At 48.1% G+C, this 28,000-nt stretch overlaps 1 protein-coding gene across 12 annotated transcripts in view; it reads right to left on the reverse strand.

Annotated features, from left to right (window-relative positions):
* Positions 1 to 28,000, reverse strand: part of APBA2 (amyloid beta precursor protein binding family A member 2) — a 231,448-nt gene that overhangs the window by 19,243 nt on the left and 184,205 nt on the right. For 8 of the 12 annotated variants that reach the window (XM_055278504.2, XM_063639044.1, XM_055278509.2 and 5 more), the window contains 5 exons: positions 23,684 to 23,764; positions 22,587 to 22,623; positions 5,497 to 5,642; positions 4,389 to 4,424; positions 119 to 205 (listed from right to left, as the gene is read on the reverse strand). In XM_055278504.2, the coding sequence (XP_055134479.2) occupies positions 119 to 205; positions 4,389 to 4,424; positions 5,497 to 5,642; positions 22,587 to 22,623; positions 23,684 to 23,764 (387 nt within the window). Of the gene's footprint in view, positions 1 to 118; positions 206 to 4,388; positions 4,425 to 5,496; positions 5,643 to 22,586; positions 22,624 to 23,683; positions 23,765 to 27,591 lie in introns of all 12 variants that reach the window. The other 4 variants (XM_055278513.2, XM_063639046.1, XM_055278515.2 and 1 more) reach the window with 3 other exon arrangements.

Consider the following 28,000-nt stretch of genomic DNA (forward strand, 5'->3'; position numbering starts at 1 on the left):
TGATGGGAGCAGAGGGCACAGGAGAGAAGCTGCTGAGAACCAGGGCCTATACCGTGGGACAAGAAGGAGTCGAACTTAGGAGTTTATCTGATTTTGAACAACTGTCTTAAACACTTACCTGCGTGTCTGCATTTAAAACCTTGATCCTCTGGGTGGAAATGAAGAGGTCCACTTCTGTCAGCGTCTGGGCATCCCCCTCAGAATTCTAAGAAAGGACAGTGGATATCGTTAAAGTCCAAAAACCAACTCAGAATAGAGGACATGCAAATAGCATTATGACAAAATGCTCGATATCCCTGATCACCAGATAAATCCAAATTAAAACCACAACAATATATCATTTCATATTTGTCAGAATGGCTCTTATGAAAAATATAAAAGATAAGAAGCACTGGCGTGGGGTGGAGAAAAGGGAACCCTGGTACACTGTGGGAGGGGGAGAATTAGTGCAGCCACTGTGGAGAATAGAATGGCGGTTCCTCCAAAAATTCAAACTACAACCACCACGTGATCCAGCAATCCCACTGCTGGGCATATTTCCAAAGGAAGTGAAATCAGCGTGTCTAGGAGACACCTGCACTCCCACGCTTACGGCAGCACTATCCACAACAGCCAAGACATGGGATCAACCCAAAGTCCATTCATGATGAATGGATAAAGAAATGTGGTGCGCAGACACACTGGAAGCCTACTCAGCCTTCACAAAGAAAAAGCCATGTCATTTCCAACACATGGATGACCTAGAGGACATGCTGTGAAGTGAAACCAGCCAGGCACAGAAAGATAAATACTGCACGATCTCACTCAGGTGGAAGCTACAAATGTGGATCTCACAGAAGTAGACAGCTGAATGGTGGTTACCAGGGACTGGGGCAAAGGAGTGAAGCGGGAAGTACTGGCCCACGGACTCAAAGCTCCTGCTAGACAGGAGAAATGAGTTCAAGAGATATATTGTGCATCATGGTGACTACTGTTAATAATATTTCATATTCTTAAAAATTGTTAAGATAGCGAATGTAGTGTTCTCATTACAAAAATCGTAACTCTGTGATGTAATGCACATGTTAATTAGCTAGATATAGTCATTTCACAATGTGTATATACTCCAAAATATTATGTTGTACATAGCAAATACAAAGAATTTTATCTGTCAGTGTAAAAAGTAGTAACTCGAAGGAAGGCTCGGCAATTTTAACAATTACTCAGCGTCCACGTAGAAGGAAATGCTGCTGGCCATCAGAAATCTACCTGCACGACACTGGCCACATGCATCATCTAGCTAAGTGTGAGTTCTCCAGGCAGTCTGTAAGAGGCACCCGGGAGGGAGGAGGGCCAGCCCCCAGGAGCCTGACTGAGATGGGGCGGGACGCCTGGGTCTGTCATCACAGCCCCTCCCGTCAGTGGCAAGCAAGGCCCTCTGGCTGACCCCTGTGGAATTTACAGACTCAGGTTACATTTCCTGGATTTGGGATTCTAAGTATCCTTAAGAAATGGGGAAGACATTGTCAGAGAAGCTGAATGAAAATGTCAGCCTTTCCTTCTGATTTAAACAGTCACCACCATGTCCACCCCACAGCGGCCTTGGGGGACTGAGCCCTGGGGCTGGCCTGAGTGCTATCCTCATAGCAACAGAGAGAAGCCAAGAGAGGTGCCACACAAATGGCCTAATTCGTCACCTGTAGCCACTGTAGTATGCCTGGCATATGGCTGTGAGATGGGTTTCATGGGCTCTTCTGAGCTGATTGAACTCTTCAGGGTCTGCCCCAAACTAGGATAGCCTTTAATTGGTTTTTACATTGGTAAGAATCCTAATTACCACTGCACAGTGGCAATGAATTTCAAGTTCTATTGGTTTGCCCACCGAGGTGAATAATTCTCCATGGTCACTGGGGAGCCCAGGGTGGTCTATCTTCCATTTCAAAACAGCAAAAACTATGATTTAATTATTCACTAGAAAATCTGAAATAAGAAATCTCCCTGCTGACAATTCCTCAAGAATTTTGAGTTGTAGAGAGGCCCGGTATTGTAATAATGAATGTGTATTTTAGCTCAATTTTCAAGGGAAAGGGTCTTTTGGGCTTTCTTTGCTTTTAACTCATTAGAAAGAGAAAGGAGTTGAAAGCAGTGCAGCTGACAATCTGCAGCCGCGGAGGAATTTTTTCTCTGTTTTTTAAAATTGAGTTAGATTCAGCATCAGCATGCATTTAAAGGTTTTATTCATGGATTGTGGCTCAAACCTCTTGCTAAAAAGTAGGTCAAGCCAGAAGTAAGTGAGAAAAGTTGCAGGTGGACCTTGGCATTAGTGACAATTGTGGAGGAAATCTGAGGCTGGGATCCCTGGATGGGAGAAGAGGGGCAGCCTGAAGCCACCCAGGCTCCAGAGGAAAACCCATCAGTAACAGGGCAGGGAGAGGACACTCGTCATCCTCCTTGGCGGAAGAAGGAAGGGTGTCAACAGTATAGATCCTACAGACACCAGAGAACAGGCCACAGGGTGGGCCTCGGCACGTCTGCGGATGGGGGGCATGACCTGCAGTCATCCCCATGGCTGTGGCCAGGCCAAGAAAGGGACCTTCAGCAATGACATTGAGCATCCCACTTTCCAAAAAGGAAGAACAAACCGTAATTAAATATAATCAGGCAGCCACCTGACTGGCCGCAGAGGCCTTTTTGAGCTGGGTCTGCCTGTACCAAGCCCTCTAGAGGCGACAGTGGCTCTATAGGATTGCTGGACCTGCAGGTCCCAGAAGCCAGCGACAGTCCGTAGGGACTCCCTGCTCCAGCTGGACTAGCAGGCTGCAAGCGAGGGCCCCTCTTTTTTGAGAAAAGCACACCCCAACTGCAAGTCTGCAATGTGTGGCACATTCTGCCTTGCCCGGAGGAAATCAGCCCGGGAAGAGGAGCATGAGCACGATCCTTCCTCTCCTGCTCCTGAGCAGAATCAAACGAGACGCTGCTGGGCAACAAGTAGACGTCCTAGGTGGACCAAAGTCTCACTGCAGAAGAGGGAGTCCCCACATGCGGTCTTCTGGCCAAAGCGCCAGAAAATGGCATTACTTCAAAGCAGGGAGGGGGAACTAAATCTCCTGCTGTTTAAACAGAAGAAAACAGTGGGCAACAAGCCAGTGCCAAGGTCCCCAGGGTTTGCCCCAGGCCTTGTGACACCAACTATTTTGATATTTTCTGTATGAGGAGGATTAGAAAAGCTCTAGCGTTTACTAAATGACCAGGTGACAAACAAATGACTCAATGTCAATCCTTTTTTTTTTTTTCTTTTGAGACGGAGTTTCACTCTTGTTGCCCAGGCTGGAGTGCAATGGCATGATCTCAGCTCACCGCAACCTCTGCCTCCCGAGTTCAAGTGATTCTCCTGCCTCAGCCTCCCGAGTAGCTGGAATTACAGGCATGCACCACCATGCCCGGCTAATTTTTTGTATTTTTAGTAGAGACGGGGTTTCTCCATGTTGGTCAGGCTGATCTCGAACTCCCGACCTCAGGTGATCTGCCTGCCTCGGCTTCCCAAAGTGCTGGGATTACAGGCGTGAGCCACGGCGCCCGGCCTCAATATCAACCCATTTTTAAAAGTCTGCCACTGTTTCAACACTTATTTTCTTTGTTTCTTTTTTTTTTTTTCTTTAAGAGATAGGGTCTCACTCTGTCGCCCAGGCTGGAGTGCAGTGGTGCAAACACGGATCACTGCAGCCTCAAACTCCCAGGCTCAAGTGATCCTCCCACTTCAGCTTCCCAGGCAGCTGGGACTTCAGGCATGTGCCACCATGCCCAGCTAATTAAAAAAAAAAAATTGTGGAGACAGGGGTCTCACTGTGTTGCCCAGGCCAGTCTCAAACTCCTAGGCTCAAATGATCCTCCTGCCTCTGTCTCCCAAAGTGCTGGGATTACATGTGTGAGCCACTGCACCCAGCCCAAAAACTCATTTCCAATAAAGAAAGCACCACATGGGCAAACTGAGCTACTCACCCTCCTGACTTAGTAAATTAAGCTTAAGGAATCTTTAACTATCAGAAAAATTCAGTAATATTGCACAGGAGGCCCAGGCCCTACTCCACCACGCTGTCACATCAACTAAATGTCATATCAATTTAAAATGTCCACGTAAAACAGGAACATCACAGCATTATCCATACAGTACACAGGAGATGCTAAGAAAGAGGAACTAATAAATCCTTCCATAAATGGGTGGTTAAAAAAATGAAGTGTCTGTAGTTTCATTTACAAACATCTAAGATTCACCTACCAAGGGAAGAGGAAAAGCTGCTTTGCAACATTATTTGGATCCCCAGGGGAACCCCCCCGGCCCCCACTGCCCAGGACAAGCCACAGAAACACAAGCAAACAACACTGTCCCAGGGCCTCAAGGCCCTACACACCGCTTTTTTCTTGATCTTAGCAGCCTTTTGCATCCTCTGACAGCATGGAAGAGAAAAGAAAAACAAGTTGGCACGGAGAGAAGGAAGGTGCGTGAGGTTATGTCACTCTGGCGGTTGATGCCCCCACACTCAGGCCTGGTGCCTAGCAAAGCCCAGTAGGGACGGATGGACAGCCACTGCCCACTTCAAGCACACACAATGACCAAGAGAAGCCCACACAGGTGTCCCTGGAGTGCTAGAAATGACTTCCAACCACCCCATCTACAGAGGACGGGAAAGATGCCATCAGCTGGCAGGAAGGTGAGCTGAGCTCCAGGCAGCGGGGCAAGGCAAGGGTCTGGGGTGGGAGGGCCGGGCCTCTGCTGAGGGGCACTGGCTGGCAGGGCTCAGCACTGCCCTGGGTTACCTGGCTTTCTCCTGCCCACCCCGGATGGCCTCATGGTGCTCCTCTGCTTCTGTTAGAGGAGGTTGTGTATGGTGAGGGCTGGGGAGGAGGTTGCCACCATTTCTCACCCCTGGGCTGGTGGGCCTCTGCAGATCCTGTCTTGCTCAGAGAGCTGAGACCTCAGATGGCTGTGCCCCCTCCCTCCCAACCCCATTTAGTTTTGCTGATGTGGCCTTATCTTCCCCTTGCCCGGCCTCACCCAATGTTCAAAACCAGACAATCCAATGAGCACTTAGAGCTACAAGCAGGTCAAAGTTTTTCTTGAGGTCCTGAATTTAAATAAAACGTGATTTATTTTTCACCCTTTCTTGAAGCACTCTGAATGGCACTAAAAATACACATACTGTTGAACTGGGATTTGGGACTGTTTTATGACTAGAATGCTTTGGAATGATGATCTTTAAAGGTCGTATTTCTGGGATTCCGTGGGCCTCTCGTTAAGGAGCTTGTTGCCTCTGCCCAGCCAGCTTTCGCCCAGCCAGCTTTCTCCCAGCCAAGGCGCAAGCCTGCCTCAGCCTTGTCGGCACCTAGGCCGCTCCTGCTCCCTGTGCCGAGGGCTGTGCAGTCAGAGCTGGAAGAGGGCCTACGCCCTGCCACATTCCCTCCTGCTAGTGCCCCCCAAAGTGTGTGGGCATCCCCGAGGGGCCCTCGAAGCACCTCTACCTTGACCCGACTGACGGCCTCCTGCGCTTGCATCATTCTGATGTTTTTGGAAGGGTTCCGTTCTGATAGCAGCTGGGTGGACCCCAGGTAATTGGCAGCAAAGATGATCCCATCGATGAGGTCTTCTGGTTCGCAGGGCCCTGGAACTGAAGGAGGGCACAGAGTCAGAGTCTTCCTAGAGTAGAAGCCCCCTGAACAAAGGACTTGCATGCCTGGCCACAGCACAAGGAACACAGCAGCCAGGATGCAGGGCAAACTAGAAGGGCCCAACCATCGCGATCTGCAGCCAGCCACGGCGGCCGGTCTACTTCCCTCACTACCCCGTGCTGCAAGTAACTGAACAAAATCAACACATGGGCCAGAAAACTCTGCACAAACAGTGTCAGGAGGACAATGCCAGCATTCCAGTTGACTGTCACTCAAGATGACAATCACAGGCTGCAAATCCAGAAGGCTTCACATCCCAAACACGACAGCACTTTCCATGCCTTCCCCACAGCCCTGGAACTCATGCTGGTGACCTGAAACTGTGCCCTGGGCTTCTCCTTGGCCTGTCCCTGTGCATCTGTCCTGAGGGGCTCCTGCCTGTCTGTAGCCTCTCAGGACACCCGTGTAGCTCCTCGCACCCATCACACCGCAGGCCCAGGCTTGGCAATATCATGCTTGTTCCATCTGCTGCCCCTAGACCATCGTGGCTAGCCACAATGGAAGGTCCTATCTCTGCAGTGTCCAATACAGGATCCGCTACCCACATGTGGCTTTGAGCACTGGTACTGAGGCTCCTGCAGCTGAAGGACTGGACCCATTTCTTGTATGTAATTTTCATTAATTGAAATACAAAGAGCCACATGTTAGTCATATCCAACCAACCCCCAAGTCCTGTCCATGTTGCCCACAAACCAATCTTGAGTGGCTCCTATGCCAGACAATAAGGCTCCAGCTAGGGGTGGGCAAACCTTTCCTGTAAAGGGGGAGATGGTACATGTTTTAGGCTTTGCGGTCTCTGTTGCAACTATTCACCGTTGTACCTGAGGCTCAAAGGCAGCCGTAGACAATATGTAAAAGAGGAGGTGTGGCTGTGTGGCAAGAAAACTTTATACGCAAAATCAGGGGGCCAGGAGCATTTGCCATTGGGGCTGCAGTCAGCCGACCTCTGACCTATCTTAGACCACGGCTTGGCTGTCCTCTCAGACCCATGTTGGCCACGTCACCTGCCTTATCCCTCCCGACTGCCCACCTCCTGGCCAGAGCCCTTTTCGTCGGGGATTTTGGCCCTGGCTTCCTGGCTCCCCTCCTGCTCCAGCTGGCCGCTCCCTGAGTCCCTCCAGTGTCATGGTCATGGGCCCAGCCAACCTGCACTTCCCCAGCCCTCGCGCCAGCAACCTCCTGACCTCTTCCGTCCCTCAGCCAGCTGATCCCTGGTCTCACCTCTAACCCATTCCATTGCTAAAATCATCAACTGGCCCAGCTTGGGCGCCGCCATCCACCACTTCAATAACATCTGCCCAGTATCCTCAGCTCCCTGACCCCAGTCCTGTATATGTGCCCACAGGAGTTCAGCAAATCTCCAACCTGTTTTCTCTGGACCTGAGGCTGGAAAAAGCTGCCCAAAAGGGCAAATGAATGCCACGATAAACGTATTATAAATTCCTGACCCCAAATGCCCCCCAAACACCCTCACAACTCTCATCTATCTCTCTGGGAAGCTCAGACTCTTCCTCCATGCAAGAGTTATTCCAGACCCCTCCACTGCCTCAAATTCCTGGCTGCCCCTCCCTCACCTGCTCAGACAGACCAGGTGGGGAGCTTCGCCTCAGTGCCCAGCCCACTTGGCCATCCTTCCTGCTTTCCTGGGCAGTAGTGGGTATGCGTGCCCCTGGGGTCAGAGGATCACCTGTGCTCCCAGCCATCTCTCCCCACAGGGCCCCCCTATCCCTCCCCTGTGTACCTGAGTCCTCTATCAATGGGGTCCTCCCACGGCTTTTAAATATCCTCCATTCACCCCTTGCCCTGGAGCCGATAAACCTTCTCCCAGCTGGGCAGGGCTGCAGGCACCAATGTGGGGGACTGCAGGATTCAGGGGTGGTAGCAGGGGAGGAACCCCTGCCCACCTGTCCCTCAGAGGGTACACTGGGGCCTGTCACCAGGGGAATCAGAGGCAGCCCCACAGAGGGAACAGGACCCATCTATCCCAATGCAGCACCCCCACCATAGCCTGGCGCTTCTTCAGAGTGAAGTATGCACATCTGCCTAGCTGGGGGGCTTGGACAGCGTGTATGACAGCCCTGGCTGCCACAGGCTCACCAGACATGCCCTATGCTCCCTTTTATGGCATCTGGCTGTGGGGCTGGGAAGGCTCCCAGCGCCTGAGGTAGGCCTGTTTCTACTACCTCACACCACCTTGCCGTCCCCAGTGAGCATGGCTCAACAGGCACCCCCCAGTGAAGCCCCAGTCACCCAGTGGGGCCCAATGCAGTGGCTCTCACTGACCACTAGATGGCGTCACTTTGTTCTGCAGGAAAGCTCTGGTTCTTCCAGGCGCCCCAGGTACCACAGCCTCACAGCCCCAGCAGGTGACCAGGGCCTTGGGCAAGTGTCCTTATGTCCTCTCTGTGTCGGGAGCTGCCTGGGACCCTGTCGACCCCAGGCCCTGGGGAGGCTGGGAGGCCAGCCTTCCCTTTGGAATCTGACTCCTACCTTCCCAGGTGCTGTCCCCTGGCTGCTCCCTCACCAGCCCCCAGGGTGGCCCTGGTCAGCGCACCAGACCCTTCTGAGGTTCACATTTCCGTGTCAACCCATGTCCTTGAGTAGATTTAGGAAAAACTGGCCTCGTCTCCCCCTGAAGTGAGCGTCACCAGCTCTGGGGCCCATCTGGGCACAGACTGCTGCGTGTGAAGGGTGCCCCATCCCAGACAGGGGGTCACCGCTGGCACCCACGGATGCCTGCTTTCAGGATGAGGCCAGTGAAGCACTCAAGGGCCTTGCTGCAACTCCAGCCACCACATACCTCTGCCTGGGGGCCTTCCATGCCTGCCTCGCTCCTTTGTTCAGCGGGAAACAATCGAATCCAAGGTGGCCCCAGCATCCTGCCTCCCACTCACACGCACCACGGGAGGAGAACCCAGACCCAGAGAAGAGTCCAATGGGGGCGGCATGGTGTGGGGAGTATATCAGATTCATGGGCACAGCTCTCAACTTCCGCAGGAAATGCAGAACCCAAATCCAACAGCTTCGTTAGAAAATGAAAGCAGCTAGCCCTACATGTTTGGGTAGAAATTGCTGTTATTTTGCTCAAGTCTTGCACTGACCCTAAGCTGAGACCACCAGAGGGAGACAAAATGACAAGAGAATCAAGATACAGGTTTAAAGATCTTGTCCCCTCAGAGAGTGATTTCTCCTTTTCACACGTATATCTTACTCACATAGGTGTATGCACAGTGTATCTGCACAGTCTAGAGAAGAATAAGACACTCCAGGTTCTCCCCTGCCAGAAGAAGCCTCTGTTTGAAACACCACTTAGGAAAACCCTAGGCCCTCTGGACAGGGAAGGGGAGGGGAGTCCCACAGCTTCAAGCCTGAGGGTCTCCACTCCTGCCACCTTTGGAGAAAATTATCCTGAACATGGGTGGTGGACAGAGGCTTCTAAGGCACCAGTGTGTCCCCAGGGGGTCTCATTAGCTCCAAGACCTGTCCCTGTATCTCCTGGGCGTCTGGGAGGAGATGGCTGGGTGGAGCTGGAGCACAGGTGTACGTGGGGGTGTGGGCATGCATCCATAAGGCCCACTGCTCTCCGCAAAGGCAGGGAGTCTTAGAGTGCAGCCCTCATGCCCAACACACCAGACCTCTGTGCAACAATGGTACAGTTCCACCCAGTCCTCAACTATGCCATGAAGCAATCTCAGGGTCCCAATTTTACAAATAAGGACCATCTAAGTGGGTCACATGGCTTTGCCCAAGTTCACTGTCATGAGTCCAGGTGCTCAGCATTTCTGAACCCACTGTATAAAGACCAGTGTTAAGACAGAAACATTGAGCTCACAGGCTACACAGTGAGGCTGACATCAGTCCCACAGCCACAGAACAAATACATCAGGATGGGCCGTGGTGAATGCTCAGGAGGGAGGCTATAGCCCTGGGAAGGAAGGGACGGGGAGGCTGCTCTGGTGAGGAATTTGGGGGTGGCTGCTGTTTAAGCTGAGGTCTGGAGGAGGAGAAAGAATCAACAAGCCATAAAGGCAAAAGGAGGAGAAAGCTTTCCAGGCTGAGGCGGGAGCAGGTGCAAAGGCCCTAGGGTGCAGAGACAATGACACCTTACAAGAGCTATGGGATGTCTGGACTGCCGAGGCCCAGGGCATGGGCCAGCAGCTGAGACAAACCAAGGGTGGGGAGGAAGCGCGGGCCAGATGTGAGGACCCTGGGGCCACGGGTGACAGGCCATAAGGACTGTCACTCCAGGGTATCCATCAGGGAAGTGGCCCAACCACTCCTTTAGAAATGAACTCTGGCAGAGGGGCAGGCAGCAGAGAGGAGGAAGGGAGAGCAGCTGAGAGGCTACTGTAGCCGTCCCAGCACATGAGTGGCGATGATGGTGTGGACCAGGATGATGATGGAGACGGAGAAACAGCAACAGATGGGGATTTAGGGGTCCGTCAACAGGATGGGAAGTTGGACTGGAGTCTGAGGGAGGATGAGGAGGCTAGAAAATGGTTGCACAGCTCAATGGACAGACCTGCCCCTCACTGAGAAAGGGTGCCTGGAAGAGGACTGAGCTTGGGTTGGGGATTCCAGGCAAGTTTACTGGCAGGAGCCTGGACGCTTAGTAGGCGGCTGGACTCGGGAGTCCGTTAGAAAAACAGATTTGGGAATGAACCATCTGCAGGTGCCAAGTGAAGCTGCAGACACGGATGAGTCTGCAAGGGAAGGTCATGGGCAAGGGGGCAGGACGAAGCCCCAGGACTCTGTTTTGCTAAGTACCAGGAAAAGAAGGGGCTTAGAAAGGGAGGCCTGCCCATCTGTACCCATGCTAGCAGGAGGCCAACTACAAGGAGACCTCGTGTATTGGGCACAGTGTCAAGGAAGTCGGTCGTGACCTCAAAGAGCTGTTTCAGAGGAGTTGGGCAGGAGCCAGAGAGGGGGCTGAGAGGTGCAGGGGAGGTTCAGACAATGAGGCGGCCACTCCCAGATTCCAGCTGTGAAAGAAAAGGGGCAGGTAGACCGGGGGTGGGGTGGATAGATGCAGGGTGGGGCAGACGTGATCAAAAACCAGTGAAGGGGTGAGTGAAAGGGACAGGAAACAAATGACATCAGATCCTGTGAGGTTCCAAAGCGCAGACAGGACCTGGCCTCAACTGGGAGGAGGGGCTGCAGCTCTAACGGGGCAGGACAGGACTGGGGGGAGGCGAGCCACCAGATCAGCAGGAAAGCCTGCCCCCCTGGAATGCCCCCTGGGTCTGGAGTGAGGAGAGGAGGCAGGAGTGCGTGAGTATCAGAGTCGTGTAACTGGTGTCTCAAGGGAGACCTTCTGCTGCAGAGCTAAGGCGTGGCCTCCAGGCCCAACTCTCCATTACTGCCAGGGCCTGTGCCTTGAGAAGCTCCCATTGAAGGTGACCCTATAAGGCTGATACGAAAGAGAAGAGAAGACGCCATCTGAAAACCACACTTATGGGACATTCACCAAGGAGTGGCCACAACTGGGCCTGCAGCACAGGCTTTGTCACTGATAAAAGGGATTTGGGGGTTCCACAGTGTTGAACTTTAGACACCCAATGAGCAAGATTAAGTCACTGAATGCTGGGAGGAAGAGAAGCCACAACAGAGAGTCAGGGAAGGAAGGTCAAAGTCAAGCTCAAGACAACACACAGAGTTGCCCAAGACAGATCCTAACCCTTGCAGCGGGGAGAATGACTTCCCAGAAGAAGCATAATAAATAAATTTTTTTTTAGATGACAAAAACGGGAAAAAGCATATGCATAGGCAGTTCACTGCAGCAGCACTATTTGTAATAGCAAAAACCTGGAAACCACCCAAACGCTCCTGAATAGGAGACATCTATCCACACGGTGGAGTTCTGCAGAACATCCTCTCCATGCTCCTGTGAACAGCACAGAGCTGTGGCATCACTGCCAGGGTTTAGTGTGAAGTGAAGAAAGCAAGATGGAGATATGGGCGTCTAATCCACTACCATTTACCTAAGAAAGGGGAAGATATGCTTACAATAAAAATATGTAAAATGCTCAAAATGGTCACCTATAGTGGAAGGGAAGAAATTGGGAGGTGGGGGGATAAATAGGGGAAGAAACTGATCTCTTCGCATACACTCTGTGTTGTTTATTTGAATTTCATACCATGTAAGTATTTTACATAATTACAAAACAAAATTAAATGGAAAAAGCAAACTCCAAATAACTAAGAGAAAAATGAAACAACTGAATCTAAAGTGTATCGAGTTGTGATCTATTCCAAAATATTTTAAAACACAGTTGTCTGACTGTACATCCCTTGTGGGATGCATTCTAAAGACAACAGTAAATGCAAATAAATTGTAATCTGTATCTACAATCATGTGTCCTTGGCAGTGTTTGGTATTGTTATTCTGAGACTGTTGTAAGGTTAACGGAATAAAACCAATGCAAAATTATGCCAGTGTCCTTGAGAACAGGAATTTGGTGCACAGGAAAAAGAAACTACAAATGTTAGAACCTATAAACCTGACAAAGTATCATTAGAAATCATGACGTTATTTTAAATTAAAAATATGTTGTGTGTTAGTTATTGTTGGCTGCATAACAAATTACTCGGGAATTTAGTGGCTCAAAACAACAACCATGGATTATCCGAGAGTTTCTGTGGATCGGGAATCTGGGTGTGGCTCAGCTGGGCGACTCTGGCTCAGGACCTCTCATCTGTCACAGGCAGCGAGGTACTACGTGGTACTGCAGCCATCTGAATGCCTGAAGGGGGGGCATCCAGTTCCAAGTTCTCTCACCAGGCCGCTGGCCAGAGACATCAGTCCTGTGCCACGTGGGCCTCTGGATGGGGCAACTGCCAACCACACCAGGCTAGCTTGGTTCCTTCAGAGGGAACAAGTAAGAGAGAACAAGAAAGGGCAAGCTGAGACAGAAGCCATATCTCTTTGTAACCTGATCTTGGAAGCCATATCCCATTGCTTCTGCCATATTCTATTCAATAGAAGTGGGTCTATAAGTCCTTCCCCCACACAAGGGGAGGGGAGGACTCACGGCCATGAATACCAAGAGGCAGGGGTCCCTGGGGGCCATTTAGGAGGCTGCCTTCCACATAGACATATACACTCTCACCAAATCTACAGCAATGAGCAACCGCACTACCCAGATTACAGTCTCTAAATGTTATTTCACAGGGCTCCTTGGAGGAAGAACCAACTGGTTCCAGACCTGGGGCAAGAAATATTTAAGATGATCCTGGAATACACCAGAAAGGAAGGAAACAATCAAAGACTACTGGGTTCACATTGACGGGACTCAGAAAACAACCTAAAGAAGCTCCTATTGGCCATAGAAAACTTGAGCACCAATAATCATGGTAACACACACAAAACACACCAACTGTGCTAACAACAACATACACAACCTCACCGGTTATCTTCTAAAGGCTGTCAGGGAATTTTGTCTTTGTCATTAATTTTTTTTTTTTTTTTTTTTGAGATGGAGTCTTACTCTGTCGCCCAGGCTGGAGTGCAGTGGCGTGATCTCGGCTCACTGCAAGCTCCGCCTCGGGTTCACGCCATTCTCCCGCCTCAGCCTCCTGAGTAGCCGGGACTACAGGCGCCTGCCACCACACCTGGCTAATTTTTTGTATTTTTAGTAGAGACAGGGTTTCACCGTGTTAGCCAGGATGGTCTCGATCTCCTGACCTTGTGATCCACCCGTCTTGGTCTCCCAAAGTGCTGGGATTAGAGGCGTAAGCCACTGTGCCTAGCCAACTCATTAATTTTTAAATTTTTCAATAAAGAGAAGAAATCAAGCATTTAATCTGCTTTTCTTATATGAACCATATTCAGGGTAACCAAATACTTAAGGGAAAGTGTCTCTACATAGAAGAATTCCAGCTAACTAATGAAGAGGAAATGTTGAAATTAGAACACCATTTGGCAACTTCTAATCAATTACTAGATCTAGACAATGATCATTAATGGTTGCTAATATCACCAAAAAAGAGATGACCAGATATCATGTGCCTCAATAGAACAACACAATAATATGTATGAAAGTTTTTGCCCAATCAAACTGAATCTGATCAAGCCTCTATGTCTAAAAACAACCACTATATTACAGGACACAGAGAATAGAGGAACACATTAAACAACACCATGAAGATACAATCAGCAAAATCCACACTGCAGGAAAATCTACAGGATAAATGACAGATTCTTCCACAATAACACCAACAAAAATTTGTAACACAGAAAATAGAGATGGACGGACAACCTAAAAGAGACATAAGAGAATTATGAAAGGCCTTGACCAATCTCAATAGACGAGTTTTGTTTGGATCCCCATTCAAACAGCACCCTGTAAACTGGGAAAATGCAAACACAAACAAATATTTAAAGGCATAAACAAATATTAATTTTACTTTAGTTGTGATAACAGAATTGAAATTATCTTTAAAAATAATTCCTGTATTTTACAGATATAATATGAAATATTTAAAGAGGCTATGATGTAAGATCTGACATTTGCTTTAGAATAACTGGGAAAGGGTCAGGGTGTAGATTAAATACTACTAGCCATGAATGGGTAAATACTGAAGCTATTTTTTCATATGCTTGAAGTTTTTATGATAAAATTAAAAGTATAGATCTTTCAAAAAGGTGTTATTTTTAGGAAGCCATATTCTACTATTATGTAAAATTGTTCCTTCTGTTCTACCCAATCTGATTAAGCAAGAAGAAGTAATAGAAAACAAGAAAGGAAGCAGCAAAAATCATTCTTTTTTGCAGATGGTATGATTGCATGCCAGGAAAAACTCAAGAAAACAACTAAAAATCTATTTTTAAAAAATAAGAGAATTCACCAAGGCAATGGTTTCAAATTTAATATATAAAAATCAATAGCTTTCTTTGTACCTACAAACAGTAACATGTTGAAAAATAATGAAAGTCAGCATTTACAAAAACAGTAAAAGGGATAAAACAACAAGAAACAGACAAACAAGATATGTGTTGAATTTTTATGAAAAAACTTTATTGATGAAGATAAATGAGCTTGAATAAATGGAAAGATAAATCCTTTGTTGTCTAGAAAGACTATGTTGTAAAGCTGACATTTTTTCTCCTAAATGGACAGACTTTAAGCATGCCTAATAAAAATACCAGTAAGAGTTTGTAGTGGGCCAGGCGCGGTGGCTCATGCCTGTAATCCCAGCACTTTGGGAGGCTGAGGTGGGTGGATCACCTGAGGTCAGGAGTTCAAGACCAGCCTGACCAACATGGCAAAACCCCATCTCTACTAAAAATACAAAAATTAGCCGGCCATGGTGGCGCACCCCTGTAATCCCAGCTACTTGGGAGGATGAGACAGGAGAATCGCTTGAACCCAGAAGGCGAAGGTTGCAGTGAGCCAAGATTGCACCATTACACTCCAGCCTGGGTGACAGAGTGAGACTCTGTCTCAAAACAAAACAAAACAAACAAAAGAGTTTGTAGTGAATAACCAGACAAGCTGGTTTTAAAGTTTCTATGGAAAAATAAAAGTGCAAAAATATCCAGGAAAAAAATCTGAAATGGAATGATGGCGGCAAGGTCTGAAAGTAGCCCTACCAGGTAATAAAATACACCATAAATCCCCAGTAAATAAAGCAGCCTGGATCTGGAACCTGAATGGACCATCCCTGTAACAGATCCAGAAACAGACCGAGACCCACATGACGATTTGGGTATGGTAAAGGCAGCATTTCAAACCTGCAAGGGAAAGATTCCTTGGATAGCTCTGGCATAACTGGCTAGCTATTGGGACAAAATGCCTAAAATGTAACTTTTCCTGTATCCATACACCAAGATAAATTCCAGATAAATCAATTATTTAAATAATTTAAAACAATACCAAAGTCCTGGAAGACAGCTTTTTATTTAATTAATTAATTTATTTATTTATTTTTTTGAGATGGTGTCTCACTCTGTTGCCCAGGCTGGAGCACAGTGGCATGATCTCAGCTCACTGCAACCTCTAACTCCCAGATTCAAGCAATTCTCCTGCTCCAGCCTCCCTAGTAGCTGGGATTACAGGCACGTGCTGCTGCACTCAGTTTATTTTTTGTACTGTTAGTAGAGACGGCGTTTCGCCATGTTGCCCAAGCTGGTCTTGAACTCCTGACCTCAGGTGACCTGCCCACCTTGGCCTCCCAAAGCGCTGGGATTACAGGCATGAGCCACTGCGCCTGGCCAACAACTTTATTTTTAAAAATAATCTTAGGAGTTTGATGGTCACACTAACCTTAAAAACTCAGTAAGCTCAAAGGAAAAAAGACTGATATATTTGACTAAATGACATGTTTAGCAAAGTAAAAAGCATACCAAAAAAAGAAGAAAAGAATGGTAAGCTGGGGTAAACTTTTACAGTACAAACCAAAGGGTTCATTTCCTTTATATGTAAAGAATAATACAAATCAGTAAGAAACACCCAAATTCCCAATTGCCAGGGGCTGAGGGGTGGGGGAAATGGGGAGACATTGGTCAAATGGTACGAACCTTTAGTTATGAGATGAGTAAGTTCTGGGGATCCAGTGTGTAGCACAATGTCTGTAGTTAATAATCCTGTATTGTATACTAGTAATCTGCTAAGACAATCGATCTGAAGTGTTCTCACCACACACAAAAAAAGGTACCTGTGTGAAGTGATGGCTATGTTAATGCACTTGGCTGTGGTAGTCATTTCACCATGTAAACTTCTATCAATACGTTACATTGCATGACTTAAATATACAAAACTTTTATTTGTCAATTATACGCCAATAAAGCTGGGGGTGAAAATCTAACAGAGGAATGAGCATAGGAAACAAATTGGCAGTGCAATGAAACGAAAAACCACTTATGAACATATGAAATAGTGTTTGGCTTCACTTATTATGAAAGACACGTGAAATCAACAAGACATCTCTTTGCACCCATCGGCCTGGAGCTTACATCAAACAGCTGGTCATGCAGCGTTGGTGACAGTGTGGGAACCTCATACGTAACCAACTCTCATACACAACCAACAGCAGCATACACTGTCCCCCCTTGGGAAGGCATTCTGCCCGTGTCTATCAGAGTTGGTGTGCTCCTGGCCTGTACCCCTGCCATAGCCAGGAACCGCCTCTATAACAGAACTCACAACCAAACACAAAGGCATAGCCACAAGGCTGTTCACTGCTGCACTGACTGGAAATCTCCTAACAATCAGTCCAAAGGGGCTGATTAATACCCCATCCCACATCCACTAAACCGATCCTATGCTGCCACTTAAATAATCAGGTGGACCTACTGCTGTTTCCAAGATCTAGCAAGAAAGGAAAAAGCCAAGTACAGATCCATGTGGCCAGTGCAATGTCTAGTTAAGGAAAAGGGCCTATGGATGAGCTGATATAGGTCTAAGAAATTCCTGGAGAAATTCAAAAGAAATATAAGTGACTTCCACTATACAGAGGGACTAGGGATCTGGGATGTACAGGCAGAACAACAAGAGGTACTGTGGGGATTTCTCATTTTTAACTCTTGTAGCTCTTGGTCTGATACAAGCACTATTCTGAGAAATCTTTAACAACTACTAGTGAATAAAAGTTCATATTTTAAAACATGACTAATCCCTATTCCTGCTGACTGCATGTAGTACAGGAGAAACATGATCTTGTTTGTAAAAAAAAGGAAAGTCATCTGGGTCTTCATAACCCCTCTTTGGAATGAACCACATCCCTTCTGGTCCCACAGGGTGACCTTCTTCCCCTCCATCCCCCACCCAAATACACCAAAGAGGAGGAAGTGGGAGATGTCTTCACTTTAAGAGTCTTATCCAAACAGGTTCACCCCAATTGCCTATTTTAAGAGCAAACTAACTCTTAGATCCCATGTGCCCACTCTATGAAACTAACAAAGCAGCTTTACCACTGTGAAGACCCCTGAGAGAAGGAAGGGGTGATAGGTGAGCTCAGCTCCAGGTCTGGGGAATGTAATCTCCATGCCTTCCACATGACCCGCACGGAGCTGGGCAAGTTGATGAGCTATAGACAGGCTGTAAAGGACCCCAGGACCCTAAGGCCTGGCAGCATTTTGGCATAAGCCTCAAGCTGCCGGTGGGGTGGTGGGTTTCAAAACATCCTGTATGAGCTTTGGTTGTTAGATTAGGAGAACAAAGTACAAAAAGCAGAGTAAAGATTTACCAGTCTTTGTTATTTTGTACTGAAGCTGCCACTGTCAGGCCCCATTGCTTGGGACTGGCATCAGCCTTTTCGTTTTAATGAGCACGTGTTTATCTTTGTAGAAAAGCTGGTCATTCACATATACTCATCCAGAGGCAGTGACCCTCTAAGCAGCTTGGGCTCAAGCTGCTGCCAGTCACCACATCCTGTAGGAGGGGACATCTTGAGGGTGGCTGCTTTCGGATTCCTCCCCGCAGGAGAGGCAGTGCATCCTCTGTGCAATCCGCACTTTCACAAGGAGGTTTTCTCTGCAGTGTTAACCTTCCCAGTCTGAGAGGGTCACTAGACCCTGAGAGCTTTCCACAGACAGTGATCGTGGCAGGTCCTTCCTCACAATGCCTCTGCAGAGAGAAGGCTGTGATCCTGAGCCTGACGAGGCCAGGAGCTCTGGCATCTGGAACGTTCCCCTCCACTGAACTCTCTGGCACCTGCAATGGTAGGTCTTCTCTAAGCGAAGGCTCTTCCTCACCCACTGCGTGAGGGTCACCAGGCAGTGCAGTGTGAAGGTGATGAGCTCAGATTCCAGACTGGTTCGAATCCTGGCTCTGCCACTTGCTACCTGGTGACCTTCGGCCCAGGATTCACTCTCCCTGAGCTGTGGATATAGTGATTGTTAAGTTGATATACTTAAAACACTTAGAACTGGGCCTGGCTCAAAGAAAGCACCTGACAGGTCTTACCTATTCCTGGTATATGAAGGCATGGTGGGTAGGGAGGAATTACCTTGGCTAAGAGTTTATGTGTCAAGCACCAAGACATGGGTCCAAGTCCAGGCTCTGTCCCCGACACAGCCATGGGACTGCACACAAGTGACTTTGGCCTCACTGTGCATCAGTTTTCTAACCTATCAGATGGGGGAAAGTACTTACTCCTCATGTGGTGGTTGACCAGGCGACATGAAATAGAGAGATGCTGCATGGCACAGGGAGTGGGACACCAAGCCCCAACAAGGGTTCAGAAGGTATCATTTGCATTGTTACTATTATTTTATTTTTCATTATTATCAACAATTATCTGATATGAAATAAGGCACAAGCTGAGACCAAATACTCATGCATACTCCAGGAACATTTCTCTCCGGGGCAATTTCTCAGACACAAATGGGGTGGAGGAGCTGCTCCTCCCTTACACAGGGGCTTCCCAGGAACTCACATACTCAGCCTCAGCCCTGGACACGCCAGGAGGCTAGAAGGGCCCGCAGTGGGATGGGAAGTGGCGGCAGGCACCCAGGACTGATTCCAGACCTGACCTGCCTTCATGAAAAGCCCAGGATTTGATTGTCTGGCCAACACTAACATCTGAGAGGCTGGTCATGTGACATAGCTCTGGCCACAGAGAAATAAGCAGTGTGTTGAAGAGGCTTCTGGGTCTTTTAAGTAAGGTTCAACTAGATATACAGAGGCATGCAGTGTCCTAAGGCTCAGCTAGACACGGGGCCGTCTACTCCAAGGGAACAAGGCAGATGCCAGTTTGCCTCCTGGACTCTCTGCACCCACACAGCTAGTCTCATGGGCCCCTGGATGGGTCAGCTGCAAGGGTACAAAACTCCCACCAAGAAGGGCATGTGGAACCCATCTGGTCTAAGAGCCTCATGCTTCCAGCAGCCAGTATCTCTCACAGTCACCCCATGGGTGGGGCATAGCTTCCAGGGTCACCTTCAAGAGACATGCCAGTCATGAAAGTCACCACTGTGAGAAGCTCAAAGCCCTGGATGCCCTGCCCCGCAAGCATTAGAATTTTTCCATCTAGATACAGTTTATCAAAAAGAGCATCTCACCATAAGCAACGTTGCCTGGAGACACAGCTGACACGCTGCCTTTCAGGTTACCCAGGGAGCACACTATGAAAGGTAACAGATTCTCATGCAGAGAAGTCATCACCCCTTAATCCACAGAAAACCTTTGCTTTCCTAATGTAAAGGGGAGGATGTCCAGCTGGTGTGGACTTCAGCCCTTCTCCTTTTTTCTTCCTGCCTAGAACAAGAAGCAATGGCTGGGGCTGCCTACACACTGTGTGACGATGAGGTGACAAGCCTGAAGAGGAGGCCAAGAGACACAGCAGTGCCGATCCTGACATCACAGAGCCATCGAACCAGTGGCCTCTTGCCTCTGGACTTTTTTTTTTTTTGAGATGGAGTCTTGCTCTGCCGCCCAGGCTGGAGTGCAGTGGCATGATCTTAACTCACTGCAAGCTCCGCCTCCCGGGTTCAAGTGATTCTCCTGCCTCAGCCTCCCAAGTAGCTGGGACTGCAGGCACACGTCACCATGCCTGGCTAATTTTTGTATTTTTAGTAGAGACAGGGTTTCACCATATTGGTCAGGCTTGTCTTGAACTCCTGACCTTGTGATCCGCCCACCTTGGCCTCCCAAAGTGCTGGGATTACAGGCATGAGCCACCATGCTAGGCCACCTCTAGACTTTTTTTTTTTTTTTTTTTTTTTTTTTGATACAGAGTTTCACTCTGTCGCCAGGCTGGAGTATAGTGGTGTGATCTTGGCTCATTGCAATCTCTGCCTCCTGGGTTCAAGCGATTCCCCTGCCTCAGCCTCCCAAATAGCATGACTACAGGCACGCAGCATCACGCCTGGCTAATTTTTTGTATTTTAGTACAGACGGGGTTTCACCATGTTGGCCAGGATGGTCTTGATCTCCTGACCTCATGATCCACCCGCCTTGGCCTCCCAAAGTGCTGGGATTACAGGCATGAGCCACCACATCCAGCCCTGGCCTTCTTTATGTAAGACACACACCTCCTAATTGTATAATGTTAGGTGGGGATTTTGATACCTGTGCCCAAATGCATTCAAACTGATAACGGTGTTTAATTTGGAGCAGCTTTTCCCAAATCCATTATATTCTAGGGTTTGACATCAACATGATGATGATCTCTTCCTGTTGCTGAGTAAGATTTTTGGTCCATGAAGGCCTCGCTGCATATAAATGCTGTAATAGTAAAGGATGTTGTTTTGCTTCAGTTTTCTATGTTTTCATAACAATCAAAGGGCTTCTCTCCTACAGAAGAAACTATAAATTCAGGTTTTCCACATTGGTTCCAGCTGGACACAGCAGTTGTAGCCCGTCTGAATTGGTTTAAGGCATCCGGCCTTGTTTGGATTTGCTTTGGAACAGTCTGAGTGGTGCAGGGAACCGAGTCTTCTGGGATGCCAGGAGCTAGAGTCAGAGGTACCCCAGGCACTGACACTGCTTCCCGATCCCTCGCGATCCCACTCCCTGCAGATATGACATTGGTTCAAGGGTCGGGGCATTTAATGTCTAAATCACCTCCTAGTGTGAGAGTTCTGTCCAGATGACACCATGATACACTGAAAAGTGAGCTTCTTGGATCCAGGAGACCCTGCCTCACTGGAGCAGTGTGACTGGCAACCCCACCCTGGCTTCTGCCTGCCAAGGAAAATGGCACAGTGACGTACTGCATTTGCCCTGCTCATGAAGTGCCAGCTCCTATAAGTCAGGAACCTAATCAAACCCTACGAGCGGGAATGTGGGGAGTGTGGTCTCTTCCAGGAATCATCATAACCTGCTTTGGCCTGAAGAAAACCAGTTTGAGCCAGTTTGAACCAGATAAAATGTACCTAAAACCACATGTAAACTGCTGGGCAAAACCCATTTTAGCCTATTTGAATTGGTCAAAATGGAACCAAGTCTATCTCAATTGCATGATATTAATTCTGATGGTCTAAAACAGATTTTCACCCAATCTGAGCAGCATTAAGCCAGTTATAACAGTCCAAATTGATTTGAGCCAGTTAATCCAGTTTCAACCAATTGGAACTGGTTTAGCCTGGTTCAAACTAGTCCTCTAAAGGCGAATTTGGGGGCTTCAGTTCCCCAGGCTTTATTTGTTTGCTAAAAAAAGAAAAGCAGCATGGGAAGGGCTTAAAGTCATTTATTTCTGAAGACTAATTTACCTTGCTCCCATAAATATTTATAATAATTAATTACCAGCTTACTGAAAGAACTAATGAAATTCACATTGTTTATTGTAACACATTAGCAGGGGCAGGAAACATCCTCCTGGCAAAGAGAGAAATCATACGGAAGAAGCTCTTTACTCTGAGGTTGGAGCACTAAAAGCAAACCCAGTGGATCTCTTACAGGGGCCCCGCAAGGTCTCCAGATGCTCAGCTCCGTCAAAGCCAGGCAAGTGTGCTCCCCAACCCCAAGAGTGACACAGAACATATTGACCAGTTTCATTCTTTATTGAATGTTGAAATGCACTATTAACCTCCTCAAAAAGGGTGGAACAGTAAAGAAAAACAAAGGATCTGAAAAAAAAAAAAAAGGCCTGAATTTGAATGCCATTATATCCACCCTGCTCAGAAGTGTTAGCTATAACCAGCTGCTTATAAAGACACATCTCAATCTATTCAGTCATCAGTGTTGTCTGTGATGCAATTAGCCAGGGTGTAATTAAAGGAGATGGTCTACTGTTCCTTGCATCAAAGCGGGCAGACCAGCTGGACCTCCCCTCCCCACTAAGTGGGCCTACACAGTGTTCAGACAATGGCCAAGCACCTTGCTGGTAGGTAGGCACTCTTTGTAAACAAGTTTTGCAGGTGAACGCCCAAACTAAAAGCACCATTTGTTTTGACGTAAAATGAAACTGCCCCTTGAGAGATAAACTTCAAAGTCACTTACCAGCCACAAAACTTGGAAATGATGCCACCTTCTTTGTCTGTTAGGAAATATGGAAAAATAAAACACATATCAATTTTAAGTAGGTAGCCCACCAGGTGAAGGCTAAGCAGGGCTGTGATATGAGCCATAATGAGAAAACCATAATGTGAATACCCCCATGAGTGATGGTGTTCCCAAGATGTCAGCTCCGTACAGCAAACCAGTCGTGCAGGCAACATGATGTTGGAGAGTGACCCAAAAGCCCATCATCTAAAACTTAGGAACCCTCAGACTAGCATATCTTGACTAGAAGGGAGCCTAGAGACCATCCCACACAATGGTGCTCCAGCTGCGGGGCATGAGAGCCATCCAGACACATCTTTAAAAGCAAGATAAAGGAGACTGGATACCACTCCATTGGTGGCCATCGTTATTTTATCAAAGTTAAACAATCTCATCTAAACTATGTTACCAGAAAGGGGAAATAACTTCCATCATGGCACTGTTAGTTTATAGGAAATTGTTTGTTAAACCTGTTGTTGATTTAGAACAGTGGTTCTCAACTGGGATGATTTTTGTTCCCAAAGGGACACCATTAGGCAATGTCTGGAGACATTTTTGGTAACCACAAATCAGGGGTGGGGATGGGGTAGGTACAAGGATCTAGTGGGTTGAGGCCACGGATGCTGCTCAACTCCTACAATACACAGGACAGTCCCCAAAACAAAGAATTACCTAGGCCTCAATGTCAATGGTGTCATTGTTGAGAAACCCTAGTTTAGAACATGGTTATCAGACAATGAATAGAATGGCTTTTTATAAAATTAAGAAGTACCAATGGTCCCCCACCCCCCCACACACACCATCTGCAACACATAAGCACTCCATGGCATGGCCCTAACAGCAGGGAGGCCCTCTTCTCCCTCCTCCCAGGCCAGCGTGCCCTCACCTCCTCACCATATGGTGACACCAACTTGGTCTGACCTGGACTCCCTCTCCCCCAGGCACCGGGTGGGACGAGAACATCATGGACAAAGTGAGCAGACCACAACTCAGTGGGCCACTCCATCATTAGATGAGTGTTCCGGCCCAGAACTCTCATCCTTGAGAAAAATTACCTCTGGAATGTTGTTATTGTCAACAGGTCCATTGAGATCAGAGCGCTGCTGCTTCCTTGGCTGCTCCAGACCATTGCAAACCTGGAAACGGGGAAGTTAAAGATCGTGATTTTATATGTTAGAGAAATGCAAGATGCAAAACCTGGATATGTAATGTGATACAATTTTGTAAAATGCATGTGTATGTCTGTATGTGTATAGGTGTGTGTGCAGACATCTATTTAATTATACTTAAACTGCTATGAACTTAATATTCTATTTTCATACTTCTAAAAAAGTTATTTTAAATCATTTTTAAATTTGTTATCTTTTGATTGCAGTAAAATGCACATAACATAAAGTTCACCATTTGACCATTTTTAAGTGTACAGTTTAGTGGCACTAAGTACATTCACACTGTCGTACAACCATGGTCACCATCCACCTTCAGAATGTCTTCCTCTTCCCAAAACTACAACTCTGTACCCATTAAACAAACCCCTCAATACCCCCCAACCCCAACCCCAACCTGAGCCCCTGCCAACCATCATTCTACTTTCTGTTTCTGTGAATTGGGCAGCTCTATGCCCCCCATGTAAGTGGAGTAATTAAGCAGTCAGTATGTGCCCTTTTGGAACTGGCTTATTGCACTCAGCAAAATGTCCTCAAGGGTCGTCCACATTGAAGCACATGGCAGAATTTCCTTCCTTTAAGGGCTGAATCACATTCTACTGTGTGTACATGCCACCTCTTGTTTATCCAGTCATCTATTGATGGACACTTGGGTTGCTTCCAATTCTTAGCTATTGTGAATGGTGCTGCTATGAACGTGGGTGTGCAAATATCTCTTGAGTCTTAGCTTCCACTTCCTTTACATACATACCTGGAGGTGAAATCACTGGATCATAGGATAACTCTATTTTTCAGTTTTTAAGGACCTTCCATACTATTTTCCACAGCAGTAGTACCATTTATGTTCCCACCAAGAGTGCCCAAAAAGTTAAAAGCCATATTTTTAAAAAACCTAAATTCTTGGATGAGAATAAATGCAAATTAGCCAATCTATTACTACAAAATATAAAATGCTCCAAGTACATGTCATAAGTCTTCTTTTAAAGAAGACACCAAACTACAACTGCTTCTACTTCAATTAATAAAATTTAAGGTTAGGTATATTTTCTCTATTTAGTTCCTTATATCATCCAGAAGACAGAAGCCAGATCCATAGCCCTTAAAGCCCTGTCCACACCCCAAAGGAGGTTCCGGAGCCTGCATGGTAAGTCCAGTTCCAGAACTTTCTGGAAATAAATTATTGAGAAATAACAATATGATGATGGCAAGGAAGACACTGATGATAAAAGTTACATTTACCAGCTGGGTGCAGTAGCTCATGCCTCTAATCCCAGTACTTTGGGAGGCCAAGGCAGGCAGATCACTTGAGGTCAGGAGTTCGAGACCAGCCTGGCCAACATGGTGAAACTCTGTCTCTACTAAAAATACAAAAATTAGCTGGGCATGGTGGTGGGTGCCTGTAATCCCAGCTACTCAGGAGGCTGAGGCAGGAGAATCACTTGAGCCTGAGAGGCGGAGGTTGCAGTGAGCTGAGATGGCGCCATTGCACTCCAGCCTAGGCAACACAGTGAGATTCAGTCTCAAAAAAAAAAATGTTACATTTACCTAATTTATCTAGCACCTTAGGGTGTATAAAAGCCTTTCGCGTACACAATGAATATTCTCCCCCCTGCTTGACAGGTGAGAAAACTGAGACCCCAAGTGTTGGGCCGGCTTCTCTCGGAGTCAGGTAACGCCACGAGGCGTGGCTGCCAGCTCTATCCCCTGTCCTAGTCTATCAGTGTGCTCTTTGATGGAACTCTGCCTCTCTGGGGGTTTGAGAAAAATTAAAGGACCTGGGCCCACCCTCCCAGCACTGATGGGGACAGACATGCCATACCCCAGGCAGTTGGAATGATTGCTGGCTAAACCTCCCCTGCAGGATCACAGACACCACTGGATTTCGGAGGCAATGGGAGTAGGGGATGCAGGGGAGCAGGCACCGGGGCTGGGCTTTAAGGATGGCAAGGGAGAAGGGAGATCACTGCTGCTACATCTCAAGAAAGCTACACGGGGCTGCCCTTCCTAGAGCTGAGGGGGTGCGGGGGTGCAGCTGGGACCCAGCAGTTCTGAAGTCTGGTTGGTCCCTGCCTCCCCCAGTCCTGCTGCCCCTACCCCTGAGCCCCATGAGCTCACAGGCCTAGCCAGACCGCAGCCTGCTGTCCTGGCATGACCGAAGGCCCGGCTCTGGTTTGTCTGGGACTGCTGGCACGCTGCCCTGCTTTTCAAAGCCTAGCATCCCAGGAGCAAAACCCATCCTTCCCCCTACAAGACGGCTGTGATCCACCTGGGACTCCACTGCAGTAGACCCTGCACTGACCAAGCTGAGAAGACAGTGCCCCTTTCTGCAGGCCTGAGACTGGCGCAGGTACCGCTCCTCCAAGGTTTCTTCCCCTCACCCATCCCTGGCACTGCTCTTCCTGCTATGGCCAAGGAACACCAGGCAAAAGCTTCCAAAGGATGCAACAAGAGAATCTCACCTCAGATGCTGCTCACGTTCTCCTAAAGTAAACCTTATTTGGGACATCCCCCAGAGAGCTCTGTTGAGGACACTTTGCTATTTCAAGATGCACATAGCACACATCGGTATTTTACCTGCTTGTCTGAAAGTTGCCCAACACAGTGCCCTTCTGCATGGACTTGGTTTCCTGGAGGCCTTCCCTGCCTTACTAGTTGCTGGACAGGTGCTGGTCATCTCCAAAAAAACCCCAAAGAAATCAACCAGCCCACTAGCAAATGAAATCAGGTTAACAACATCCCTCCTGCAAGCTGGGTGGGATTTAATTTGTCAGGCAGAGGGAGCGCCACAGATGTAGGGCGACAGACTCTCATCAGGCGGCCAGATAAGTCAGGGTTTGGGGGACACAACAGGGGCTGCATCCACCACGGGTTAGGGCTGGGCCAGCCACTGTACCTTTGTGCAACTTCAAGCCAGGGCCCAAGGCTTGCCTGGGGACACAGACTGATGGCCGCACCCCCATGCCCTACCCATGGGACTCCCCAGTACGGGGGCCATAGTATGGGGTGTCCACAGGCAACACAAGGTTGTCTCTAGGGGTGACCTTTCCTCCACATCAGCGTTTCCGCTAACTCCCTCCCAAGCGGGTGTCCACTCATCACCATGACAACCACATCTCACAATAAACAGCCAGGGTTACTTTCCAAAGAGGCAGGAGGGTGAGCTTGTGATGCTTCTCCTTGGGAGAGCCCATCTGGTGCTATAATTTCCATCTCAGGGGTGGCGGGGTTGGGGGGCTGACAGCATCTGAAATTCACACAGTGGGAGGCCCACATGGATTTGGGGCTCCAGGCATCCTAGATAAAGATGCTATTTAAATCCTGTTATGCCCTCCCCAGAGTACAGCTGCCAGCCACCCCTCTAAACAAGATGCCAGCCAGGGTCACCTCAACTCCCCACAGCCAACAGGGGACACGGGGTCCCATCTCTCGCTGAGTAACTGTAGTGGGGCCTGAAACCCACATCAGCCATCCACTTGGAGCAGGCGGTGGGCACAGCATGAGAATCAGCATGTGTCCCCGGAGCTCTGAGGACAGAAAATTAATGTGTGGTGTGGCACAGACTCTTCGCAGCACACGGGACTCAGGGGCAACTGTTCAGGGCAGAGATAAATGCTTGTAATAAAAATACATTAATGCCAATAAATCTTTCCAATAAACACCTTGGCTCCAGTTGGTGAAACTAAAGCTTGGATTTTTAAAAGTGTCAATTCTGATTTTGCCTGCTTGATGAAACTGAAAATACAGCAATATAACCACATTGCTTTGGATGAAACAACACCCAACTAGTGCACACCCACTCCGCTCAGGCCATCTTCAACAAAGGCAGAATGCTTCCAAGCACTCTCTGGAATGACACGCATGTCAGGAGTGAGGTTAGGGATAGAGGGCATCAGTGGAAAGCCAGGCTAGCCACAGCCATCCCCAGTGGCCTGTGAAAATTCTCCCCAAACATGACCTTGTGACAGAGAAGTCCTGGGTGGATGAATGACTCCGTTAGATGACAGTCTTCTCTGGGAATCACTTCATGCCTCCTGTTTTCAAAAGAGGCGATCATCCCTACTCATCTGATATTTCAACAGGGACTTCTTCCTCCATCCAGCTCAGGAGGGGCAGCCGAGACCCGCTACAGCACCAGAGCTCCAAGCAGGACCAGTGAGGGCATGACCCCCTGGTCAGATGGAATGTCTCACTCAGCAGCACGGACGT

This window comes from Symphalangus syndactylus, chromosome 5 (genome assembly GCF_028878055.3).
Source record: "Symphalangus syndactylus isolate Jambi chromosome 5, NHGRI_mSymSyn1-v2.1_pri, whole genome shotgun sequence".
NCBI classification, from domain to species: Eukaryota; Metazoa; Chordata; class Mammalia; order Primates; family Hylobatidae; genus Symphalangus; species Symphalangus syndactylus.